At 44.2% G+C, this 12,457-nt stretch overlaps 1 protein-coding gene across 2 annotated transcripts in view; it reads left to right on the forward strand.

Moving 5' to 3' along the window:
- LOC133384877 (protein starmaker-like) overlaps positions 1–12,122 on the forward strand; it is a 22,009-nt gene extending 9,887 nt beyond the window's left edge. For both annotated transcript variants that reach the window (XM_061626718.1, XM_061626728.1), the window contains exons 4-5: positions 4,261–6,061; positions 7,823–12,122. In XM_061626718.1, the coding sequence (XP_061482702.1) occupies positions 4,261–6,061; positions 7,823–8,067 (2,046 nt within the window). In that variant the 3' untranslated portion in view covers positions 8,068–12,122. The remainder of the gene's footprint in view (positions 1–4,260; positions 6,062–7,822) is intronic.
- Positions 12,123–12,457: the final 335 nt, after the last annotated feature.

Raw genomic sequence — 12,457 nt, forward strand, 5'->3', positions numbered from 1 at the left:
GGCGTTCCATTAGATAAACTGGACCGAAACCGTGTAGGGCTTTAAAGGTTAACACCAACGCCTTGAATTGGGCTCTGTAAACAACTGGTAACCAGTGCAGATCTTCTAGCCCTGGGGTGATATGATCACGGCGGCGGCTGTCCTTAAGCAACCGTGCCGCCGCATTCTGTACCAGCTGTAATTTCCGGACCGTCTTCAAGGGTAGCCCAATGTAGAGTGCATTACAGTAGTCTAAGCGAGAGGAGACCAGGGCATGTACTACTCGTGGGAGCAGATGGACAGGAAGGTAGGGTCGCAGCCTCTGTATCAGATGTAATTGATACCAAGCTGCCCGGCTCAGTGCCGAAGCCTGAGCCTCCATAGACAGCTGGGAGTCAAGAATGACCCCGAGGCTGCGAACCTGGTCCTTCAGGGGCAATCTTACCCTATTCAACACCAGGTCAATATCTCCTAGCCTTCTCTTGTCTCCCACAAGCAGTACCTCGGTCTTGTCGGGGTTTAGTTTCAGCCTGTTACCTCCCATCCATTCACTTACGGACTCCAGGCACTTGGAAATAGTATCCACAGCCAACTCCGGTGAGGACTTAAATGAGAGATAGAGCTGAGTGTCATCCGCATATTGGTGGCACTGCAACCCAAATCTCCTGATGATGGCCCCCAGCGGCTTTACATAGATGTTAAACAGCATTGGAGAGAGGATAGAACCCTGTGGCACACCACAATTACGAGGCCAAGGGTCTGGAACCTCATCTCCCAATGCTACCCGTTGGTGCCTGTCTGAGAGATAGGAACGGAACCACCGTAAAACAGTGCCCCCTATTCCCATTCCCTCCAGGCGATCCAAGAGGATACCGTGGTCAACGGTATCGAAAGCCGCTGAGAGATCCAGGAGGACAAGGAATGAGTATTCTCCCCTATCCAGTGCCCTCCTCAAATCATCCACCAGAGCGACCAAGGCTGTTTCAGTTCCATGTCCAGTCCTGAAGCCCGATTGGAAAGGATCTAAATAATCTGCTTCCTCCAAGTGTGTCTGTAACTGTTTGGCCACCACTCGTTCGATCACCTTGCCCAAAAACGGTAAATTGGAGACTGGGCAAAAGTTGTTCAATTCTTGGGGATCCAAGGAGGACTTTTTCAAGATGGGCTTTATTACCACCTCCTTGAGGGCAGATGGCAGTGCACCCTCTTCCAAGGAAGCATTTACCACCGCCTTGATCCCTTCGCTCAGTCTCTCTTTGCAGCCCAGAATGAGCCACGTGGGGCAAGGATCAAACAAACAGGTGGTCAGTCTCACAGTAGAGAGCACCTTGTCCACTTCCTCAGAGGGAAGAGGCTGAAACCGATCCCACCGGACCGGAATGCAACTGGCCGTCTCTGGCCCGCTTCCTGTATCCACGGCGTACGGAATCGTGCTCTTCAGGCGATCGATTTTATCGGCAAAGTGTTTTGCAAGTGCGTCACAGGAGGCTTTAGAGTGTTCCATGGGTTCCTGCGCAACTGGACCGACCAGGCTTCGGACCACTTGGAACAACCTCCTGGGACAACACTCTGTGGATGCAATAGAGGCAGCAAAGAAATCCCTCTTTGCTGCCTTTGTTGCCACTTGGTAGGCCGCTATTGCTGCTCTAACCAGTGTCCGATCATTTTCGGAACGAGATTTCCGCCACTGGCGTTCTAGTCGTCTCACCTCCTGCCTCAGACCCCGCAAACGTGGTGTATACCAGGGTGCGATCTGAGTTCTATTCAGGGGGAGAGGACGTTTCAGAGCCACCCGGTCTACTGCCCCGGTGATCTCCCTATTCCACTCTGTCACCAGGGTTTCGACCGGGCGACCTTCTGACGGCTCCAAATCTCCCAGCGCATTCAGGAATCCTTTTGGCTCCATCAGGCGTCTGGGGTGGACCATTCTAATAGGTCCCTGTCCCCTGCGGAGGGTGTGCGGCAATGAGAGGTCCATGTTCACCAGATAGTGATCTGACCATGACATGGGGTTCGAAGAAACAGCCCCCATTTTCAGATCACTTCCTCCCCCTCCCGAGGCAAATACAAGGTCGAGAGCATGACCGGCTACATGGGTGGGCCCAGAATTACTAAGGTGCAGTTCCCAGGAAGCCATGGTTTCCATGAAATCCCGAGGGGCTCCTATGAGAGCTGCCTCGGCATGCAGGTTAAAGTCCCCCAAAACCAAAAGGTTGGGGGAAAGGACCCGCACGCCCGAGACAACCTCTAGCACCTCGGTCAGGGAGTCAGCTGTGCAGCGGGGTGGGAGGTACACAAGTAGAATCCCTAAACTGCCCTTAGGGCCCAACCTCCAGTACATGCAATCATCAAACTTGGTCTCGTGGAGGGGGGGTCTGGCAAAGAGCAAGGACCCCTGATAGATGACAAGCCACTCCCCCTCCCCGCCTACCAGTCCTCGGCTGCTGCGCATACTGGAAACTGGCTGGACACATGGCCTCAAGTACAGGAGCTGAGGCCTCATCCAGCCAGGTCTCCGTCATGCACATCAGGAAGGTATAGGAAGCCTAGTTTTTTTAAAAAAGTATGACATAGGACTGTGATATGCTAAAAGACAATGCTAAAAAGGCAGAAGTCCTTCACTGATGTGTATTGGTCCCTCTCTTTTTGATTTTTGGACCCTTCCAGATGTGATTTTCATTGATTTGTGCTGTGTTTGTATGTGTGGACTGGGGGGAGAGAGTATACGTGATTCTGCTTCAATACTGTTGGTGCCTGCAAGTTTCGGGGTGGTTATGCTGCTTCATTTCCAATCAGTGCATATCCTGTAACTTTCTGCTGAAATTCTGTAACTTTTTATATCACAAATGGGGCAGTGGGGGAGGAGGTTTGTCCCACTTTTGTTGTGCTGTAGTGCAAGTGTGTCCTTCCAGACCACAATAATGCAATAACACTGGGGAAACATTGCAGAACAACTAATAAAGCAGGATGATGCCTGTATCACAATTAGTCCACTATGATTGTGTCAGTGACAAGTTGTAGAATATACCCCCAAAACACACCAGTCTGGAGGGGCCCCAGGTCTCTGGGTGGTTATACAGTACAAATGTAAATCACACATACATGAGGGAAGTATCAACAGACTCAAGGCAACCTGAGGCTTTAACCAACAAATCTGTAGGGGAAAAAATAAAGAGGTTGGGGAACCCCCCAAAACAGCCCAATGAGGATTTAGTGGCCACAGAATGTTTATTGATTATGGGAGGGAAAACTGTAAATTGGGTGGAAGGGAGTGGCTAGAAAAGGAAGGTGAAGTAAGAGCCACATAGATATAAAAGCGTCTCTTTCTTTGGACCGGTCATTGAACAGTTTGCACGGTGAAGCTATTTTTAAATGTCAACAGAGACAGAAGTGAGGGGTGCCCATAGAAATCATTGGAGAAACCCAAAATCTTAATGAAGTTGGGAATGTGCACCAATGTGTACACACATACACATACCCCCAAACCCAAAACTGGAGAGACAAACCCACCAGGCCAGTGAGGACTGAGCATGCTCAGTGGGCATAGAATACTGTTGGAGAAAAAAACGAAAATTAGGAGGGGATTTAAAATGGAGTTGCTGGAACCTTGAACAAAAGCACTCCATATTGTTACAAGCCTCCATTTGTTCTCTTTCTTTCTTGTCATTAAACCCACAGAAAGAAGTAATGAGCTAAACCCTTAATGGTCTGGGATACCTTAATGCAGGGACAGATAATCTGTAGCCCTTCAGATGGTGCTGAACTACAACTCCCATGAGCCCCAGCCCAGTGTGACCAATGATCAAGGATGGTGGAAACTGTTGTTCAGCAACATCTGGAGGCTTACCCCTGCCCTTAAGGACTGCCTCTTCCACGTAAACATACCTGTTTATTGAGAACTTCCATGGAAGCCTTGCTCTACATGGCCCCACTATCCGATGAATGGTGGGTGACTTTACTGGACAGAGACTTTTTAAGAGTGGCACCAGAATTGTGGAACTCCCATCCCTTCCTTTAGGTTGCAAGCTAAGGTGGAGTTCTTTTTCAAAGGGATTCTGTGGCTCACTGAGAGATTACAGTTGCTGATGTATCTAAGTTTGTTGCATTGTGTGTTGCTGTGCTACGTGCTTATTAAGGTTCATTGATTTTTGGCTTTATTATTTCCAGTCACTGTTGTTAACAGGCTTGTGGTATCCATAGATCAAAAGATGTGTTAGAAATATTTTTTTAAAATGACAAAAGTGTTTCTTGATATAAGGGCATTGCATCTTTTTTCTGCAGGTGTCAGAATTGGTACTTACCTCTGAAAGCATTAAACAAGGGCAGGCAAATTTTTTTGATGGACTGGCTTTTAGAGAGTCTCATGCAACCCTTTTCCATGCTATCCGCTCAATCACAAAATCTTTTAGGAAGATTGGAGAATGTGATGATGACATACTCCTGAAGGGCAAGAAACCCGATCACCTCGGCCTCAGCTCACCTCAGAAAGAGACTGTTGTAAAGGAAGATCTTGATTCTGCTAAAGGCTCACAGGAACCTGATTCAGCTAAAGATCCATGGAATCCTGATTCAGCTAAAGATTCACAATATCCTGACTTGGCTAAAGACTCACAAGATCCTAATTTGGCTAAAGGTTCACAAGATCCTGATTTGGCTAAAGGTTCACAATATCCTGACTTGGCTAAAGATTCACAGGATCCTGATTTGACTAAAGACTCACAAGATCCTGATTTGGCTAAAGGCTCACAGGATCTTGATTTGGCTAAAGACTCACAGGATCCTGATTCCTCTAAGGAAGACTCACAGGATCCTAATTCCACTGATTCATGGGATCCTGATTCACAGGATTCTAATTTGGCTGACTCACAGGATCCTAATTCAGCTAAAGAGGATTCATGGGATCCTGATTCACAGGCTCCTGATTCAGCTAAGGAGGGCTCACAGGCTCCTGATTCTGCTAAGGAAGGCCCACAGGATCATGATTCCTCTAAGGAGGGCTCACAGGATCGTGATTCTGCTAAGGAGGGCTCACAGGATCGTGATTCTGCTAAGGAGAGCTCACAGGATCATGATTCCTCTAAGGAGAGCTCACAGGATCGTGATTCCTCTAAGGAGAGCTCACAGGATCGTGATTCCGCTAAGGAGAGCTCACAGGATCTTGATTCCTCTAAGGAGAGCTCACAGGATCGTGATTCCGCTAAGGAGAGCTCACAGGATCTTGATTCCTCTAAGGAGAGCTCACAGGATCGTGATTCCGCTAAGGACGGCTCACAGGATCGTGATTCCGCTAAGGAGAGCTCACAGGATCGTGATTCCGCTAAGGAGGGCTCTCAGGATCGTGTTTCCGCTAAGGAGGGCTCACAGGACCGTGATTCCTCTAAGGAGAGCTCACAGGATCGTGATTCCGCTAAGGAGGGCTCACAGGACCGTGATTCCGCTAAGGAGGGCTCACAGGGCCGTGATTCTGCTAAGGAGGGCTCACAGGACCGTGATTTCGCTAAGGAGGGCTCACAGGACCGTGATTCTGCTAAGGAGGGCTCACAGGATCGTGATTCTGCTAAGGAGGGCTCACGGGATCGTGATTTGGCCAAGGAGGGCTCACGGGATCGTGATTTGGCCAAGGAGGGCTCACGGGATCGTGATTTGGCCAAGGAGGGCTCACGGGATCATGATTCAGCCAAGGAGGACTCATGGGATCTTGATCCGGCTAAGGAGGGGTCACAGGATCCTGATTTGGCTAAGGACTCACGAGAAGGCAAAGACACCTGCATACCTGTGTATTCCAAAGATGCCTCCACACCTGTGCTTTCCAAACATCAGTCTGTGTCAAAAAGCGAAAGTGTTATTTTTAGAGTGCAACAGAAACATGGTCTTGGAGAACTGCCACCCGCACACTTGCTTCCTTATCTGGTTTTAATCAAGAGCTTCATTTCTTTGCCGGTTTCCACTATCCAAACACAATGTCTTTCAGGAGAGATATTGTGCAGAATACAGTATTTTACACTGAATCAGGGAAAGAAGAAACCACCATCTCAGCCTGCACCAGTGAAACTACCCATTCCTAAACTACAACCAGTTCGAGGTTAGAAAATTGTACTCAAACGCAAATAGGAATGAGGGGCACTCCTCCGATCCAGTACAACTCACAGCCCAGCCAAATTAGTGAGATTAAGTGAAAGTATAGAAGCTTAAATAGTTCATGGCTGACAAATGAAAGAGTTAGGGCTCTTAGCAAACACAAAGTGGATGTTAAAGCTTTAGTTCAGAGCATAAATATTATTATAATATTGGTTCATGGTCATGGGATGGACTTTCAAAACTATTTGGATATGGTTGCTACCATGAAGAAAGCACCACAAGGTGGGTTGTTGAGGGTGTTTTCTGGCCCGGTGATCAGTTTGTGTGATCACCGTATCTGCAGTCCTGTCATTCATAATAGCAGAAGAGGGGCAGGACAATCAGACTGTATTCAGGCCCAGTGCTATTGCATGACCGCAGTGAGACTGCTCAAGATCCACCAGATCCTGGGCTATCTCAGCCTCACTCCTCCCCTCAGAACACTCCATTTTGGGGGTTTCCTTTGGCTCAGGGGGTGGGGTGGAGTTGGATTGCTCTATTACAGATTGTCTTCATATTATGAGCAGGTCACTAATTCTCCTACAGAACCAGGGGCAAGTTCAAAATCAGTATGGTCTCTTAAGGATACCACTAATGAAATTCAAAGTTCTCTCTACTCAGACTGCTCCTGCACAAAGGCAGCATTTAATGGCAAATGTGCTTTACTGCATTGGGCTTCAGACGCAAGTTGCAGCGACCACTGTGCCTAGCTTGTAGTCCTCACTAAACCTTTGAACAAACTGATACCTGGCTCTTCACTGACTATCTTGAAAGTGTACTGAAATTATTTCATACTGAAAAGGATATATTGCATAGCTTAATATTAATTTAATAACAATTGGTATTATAAATTACTTTTCATTCTAGATTTGTACCCCTGTACATGCTGCACTCAGAACAGGTGCTCCTGCTTCCCCACAGTAGTTCCTAATCATCGTTCAAGTTTGTTTTTCAAATGTTGTGTATGGTAGGGGTAGGGAACCTGTGGCTTTCCAGATATTTGTTGGGTTCCAACTGCCATGAGCCCAGCTAGCATGGCCAATGATCAGGGATGATGAGAGCGGTAGTACAGCAACATTTGAAGAGCCACAGACCCTCCTTGATCTGTAGGCACATGTCTTCAAGCGCATATCAAGGACATTTAAGAATGAAATACTTCACTGATGCTTTGTAGCTAATAGCTGATCTGATTAATGCAAGATATGCTTCTTAACTACAGTGCAATGTTTAGCTGACTGGACTAAAGATTTACATATAAATTAAGCAGCTGTAAAGATGCCACTGATTAATCGGGCAGCAGATTAACATATAAACATATAATTAGTAGTGGTGGTGGTGGTGGTGGTAATAGTAGCAGCAGCAGCAGTAGTAGTAGGACAAGTGGGAGCTGCAACAAAATGATGCAGTGTATTATCTCTCCCTAACAGTTGTGGTCCTATTCTAGGGTTCAGTTAACCAGCCATGTCCAGGGTACTCCAGGGTAACAAGCTGTGAAGGGCTGAAGTCATTCCACTCTCCCCCCCAAAAATCTGTTTTTGTTTTCCAATAGACATTCAGTATCCCATGACTACTGAGCATGTTCAGTTCTCATTGAGTTGTTTTTTAACTCTTAGGGTTCAGAGTTTTTTAAAAAAATTCTGCCATGCCTCTCCTCCTCCCACCATCACCTTTTAGTAAAATAAAAGAACAATGTTTGCATCTGATGTTCTTTTCTCTTTTTTTAAAGAAACAGACTATGTAACTTTTGACAGCCTGAAGGATCTACAATGGAAGTTATACAAAGGCCTGGTGAAACGAAAACCAAAAACAATTGGAGTGTGGAGAAAAGGAACTTACAGCAATGGAGTTGAAGCAATCCCATCTCCCAAGGTTACAGAATACTGCCTCCCCTTAATTCCTAAAGACTGGATAATTGATGACTCTCTCAAGTTTTCAGAGAATATGGTTATCCTGCTTTCACAAAACAAATAGCATTCATGAATGGAGAGCAGTGCCTGAAGATCTGCAGCAAATCAATCTGAAATGGCATTAAAAAACGTTCAGTGCTGGGTAAATCATGTAATGCTGGTAAGCAATTTGCATTTGGGTGCATTCTGACATCTGCCTAGACCAGAAAAGGGGAACCAGATGTTGTTCAACTCCAGCCAGCCAGCATGGCCATTGGTCAGGGATGATAAGAATTGTAGTCCAACAATATCTGAAGAGCCACAGGCCTTACATCTCTGGCCTACACTAAGCATAATCCTTTGCTGCTTTTGCTGTTGTAGCCTTCCATTCTGAATTTGTGTTTGGTTTGTTGACGTTCTCTCTTGGCTGCCTGATGATCACTGCTTGGCGTAAGGAAACCTCTTAACATTTATCTCATCTCTTTACATTCTAAAATAGTTTTGTATAAGGCTGCAGCCATTTTCAGTGCAGTTGCACAACCAAGGAGAGTTCTTATTGTTTCCCTTCCACAGAATCAAATGGCTCATGATCTGTCCAGGTGACCCAAAGCAGATTCACTTGCTTCTCCCATGATTTGTCTTCATTTGTCATCTTTTTTCCCATCGAGTCTTTGGCTCCATATGTATTTAACATCATATTTACTGAGGAGGGCACCAAAAGGGCAAAGTGAATTGTTAGATTTCTGAAAGAGAAATAACAGAATATGTCACATATATTGTTTCCATCCAAAACATATTTCATCTGAAGCTTAGGACTGCAACCCTATTGTGATTTCAAGTTTATGATTTGGTTAAAATGTATATGTATATTCAGGAAACCAGTCTAGCAACTGGGGTGGGGGTGGAGAATTGGTGAGGTGAGCTAGTTGTTGCTGTAGGAAGTATCCTCCTTCCTAGTGCCATCTTTGTGTCCAGCTTTGTAACTTTAATACTGACTGTGATTTTAGACATCTAGTAACTAATTAGGCTTTCTGTACAGTTCCGACCCTTAGATAGCCCTTATCTGAGTGTTTCTAATTTAAAAAGGAACCTGGGGAAAACCAAAGGGCTGAAATCCTTATGAGCAGGATGTTTATTCCATAGATCAGGAGAATGGAAGGAAAGGGAGAAATGGAAGAAGAACCAAAAAAGGCCAGAAGACTAGAATATGAGGAAGGAAGCAGACAATAGGAATGGACTTTTCACAATGGAGAGGAATAAGCAGAATTTCTCCTAAGGATCATCTTAGACTGTTTGTTAGATACCAGTTGTTGATATCTCAGTTTCTAATTAATTGTGTTTTTAATGTATTTAATATGTTTTATATATCATGACGATAATGATTGATTAATTTATGTATCGCTTATTTGCCGAGATGGTTTTTGGCAAGTGATGTCCTGCTTCAGGTCTAACTTGAGTAATTGCATTGGAGGTGTAAAAGTCTAACACATAAATAGCTTTAAACACTTGCCCAGAGGATCGTAATAGATCTTACATAAAGTTTTGGGAGCACTGAAAGCTCATTAGTGCATCTGCTGCTGTCTTTTTTAAACTTATTTTTCATTTATTTAAATATAGTGATACTTGAATTCTGAGTGCTCTCCTGTAAAAAAGTAATGCATTAAGTAAGAGGGAAAGCATTGGCAAGATAAGATCCGTTTTGTGGCATTAGCAAGAGTAAAATCCAGCTTGTTTCTATCAGCCATAAGCCACATGCAAGATGAATATGTTGTCCTTCACCTAGCCAAGAATTTGAAGCAGTTTGGGATGGGAAGTCATGCCAAGAAAAGTTCTGTCACCAAGTGGTAGCAAGTGATTATTTACTTGTACCGAACAATCTCATGCTCCCTACCTTAGTTCTAAGGATTCAACATGTGTGCATCAGGTTGCTTCTGCATATGGTAATAGTAAACGCAGAGCTTGGAAAAGTTACTTTTTTTGAACTACAACTCCCATCAGCCCCAGCCAGCATGGCCACTGGATTGGGCTGATGGGAGTTGTAGTTCAAAAAAGTAACTTTTCCAAGCTCTGAAACCGTTACATACAAATATGTTGAGTAGTCTGCTATCAATAGTAATTCTGCTTGTTAATGGAATTGCAGCTTCTGTCAAGCAATAGTTAAGTCTCCTATGCAAGTAACCTATCCACTGAGCAGGGGTTTGGACTTGACTTCTGTTGTTCAAACGTTTTAGGCCATGAACTTGGTAGAATTGGACACAGTATATAGCCTGGAAAGGAGCGGCATCATGACTTCGGCTATCCTACATTAATGACAGCAAGTAATGCTTACTACTAATGGTCTGAAAAAGCAGAAACATACTAATTAATATTGCACTTTAATAATTAAGAGATTTAATTATTTGTTCATGATCAAAAGTGGTTTAATGGGTCATTTATTAAGTATTTTATTTATGCTTGGAGAACCATGGAGAATCTTTTATAGTGTTGCTACCCAATCTAATAATTTGTGCTGCAAGGCAAATATATAAAGGAATAGGTGCAAAGGACAAAGACAGTAAAAAGGTATAAATAAACCATCACCTAAACCTAAAAATCCAAGACTAGAACAGCATTGTTAAATAAATCCATTCGTCATGCTGCAGGGGCTGAGTCAAATTTCACTATCAATAGATCCTTAAATTGGCCAGGAGATGGCAGCAACCATGTCATTATTGCAGACCCAACTTCACTGTCTTAAATCTTTCAAGGGCAATGCTGCCGTTTGTGATTGCACATGTGCTCAACTTGATACTGCACAGTTAAGAGTCTTTAACACCCTTAAAGTCAGTGGGTTTAGACACACGAGACTACATAAGTTTGGACTGGCAGCAAAATACCTAAAATACCAAAATACCTAAAATGTCACACCAATGCAGCTGCTGCATCTGATACTGAAGCTGCACAAAGCCTTGCACTGCTCAGATGGGAGAAAGGGGGGGCATGGCAGGGCTAGAAGGGAGGGGCAATAATGGAACAATCCCATTAGGTGCACCAGTGCAACCACAAAAGGCTATCACTGAGTTGAACCCATGCGTACCAGATCGTAAAAGCCCATCTGAATAGGCTGTGTCTAGCCCTGTTCATTTTAAGCCCTTAACACTCTTTAACTCCTGTATTTTTCATGTTGAGAGAAAAGCAAGCAGGATATTTAGGTGGAAGAGGAGAATGAGAGAAGAATGGTGGCTGCAACATCATCATCTTTTGTTGCTGCAGAGCTGTTAAAGAGAGAGGCAGGAACTCTGGGTGACTCCCACCCCCGTTTCCACAGCCGCTCTTGGCTGTGGACATAGCTCACTCTACCCTTTGGACCTCATTAGCAGGCTGAACTATACCTCCATGATCACAATTTGGTTTAAAATGAGATATGGACGACAACTACAGCAACCACACTTACTTATTTAGCATCAGCAGCACACAGGACATAAATAGTGAGCTTACAGAAGATGTCATGCTCCTGACCTCAACAGTCATACTTGAGTGTACAAAGTCGTTTCAGGACCATTGGTGCCATACCACCAAGACTCAGAAGTATTAGCAGAACGTGCTCACAAATATAGTTCCATCTTGTAGCAGGGTAATTAATATACTGGCCACATAATTTTGGAAATAATGTTGCAATGGTTTTTTTTACTGGTGGTAAAAGCCTATTTTAGCTTTACCGTACTAAAAGACAATACAAATTTCTACCTTCCACTGAAAAATTACATCTATTAGCAAACGTATCTTTCATTTCAAACAGTGGAAGGAAACAAACTACCAAAACGCCTCTAAGGCATTAAGGATACTACTTTTGCATTGATAAAAAGGCAATCATTAAAAAAAACTAATGAGCAAGGAAGGCATCAGTTGAAAGAAAATGTTTAAAATTTGGCAACTTCATTATGTAGAATTTAGTCATGGGTATCATGTTATATTAAAACCTGGAAAATGCAATTCTGCAGGGAACAGCTGACATATAAGTGCTAGTTCTGTTCTCTATTTAAATGTTTTATGATGTTTCATAGATTTAATTCTGGAGTGTACTCACAAAATTGTTCCCCTTTATATTCTGGCTTGCATTATTTTTGTGTGTAATCACTGTCACAATTAATAAAACATTAAAAAGGGGGAAAGAGTTACACAGAGTTGGCATCTCAGACACATGTTGCCTATCCTGTTTTCTGCGTGTGAATCCTTATGTAGCCCAAACTCCTCCATCTGTGCACAAGAGGGAGATATCAGCAGACTTGGGAAAAGGTTGCAGAAGTATAAAAAGTATTTTTTGGGGGGGGGGAGGTGGGGCAAGGAAAAAGCCCAGTGAAGACTGAGCAGACCCAGTGCTCACAGAATTCTGACTTAGTGGGGATGGGGGGTTGGGAGAGAGAGAAAACTGGAAGTGAAGGAATGTAATGGAGTATCTAGGAAATAGCAGTCTGGAACCTTAAACAGGAGCACTC

This window comes from Rhineura floridana, chromosome 1, assembly GCF_030035675.1.
Source record: "Rhineura floridana isolate rRhiFlo1 chromosome 1, rRhiFlo1.hap2, whole genome shotgun sequence".
Classification (NCBI taxonomy): domain Eukaryota; kingdom Metazoa; phylum Chordata; class Lepidosauria; order Squamata; family Rhineuridae; genus Rhineura; species Rhineura floridana.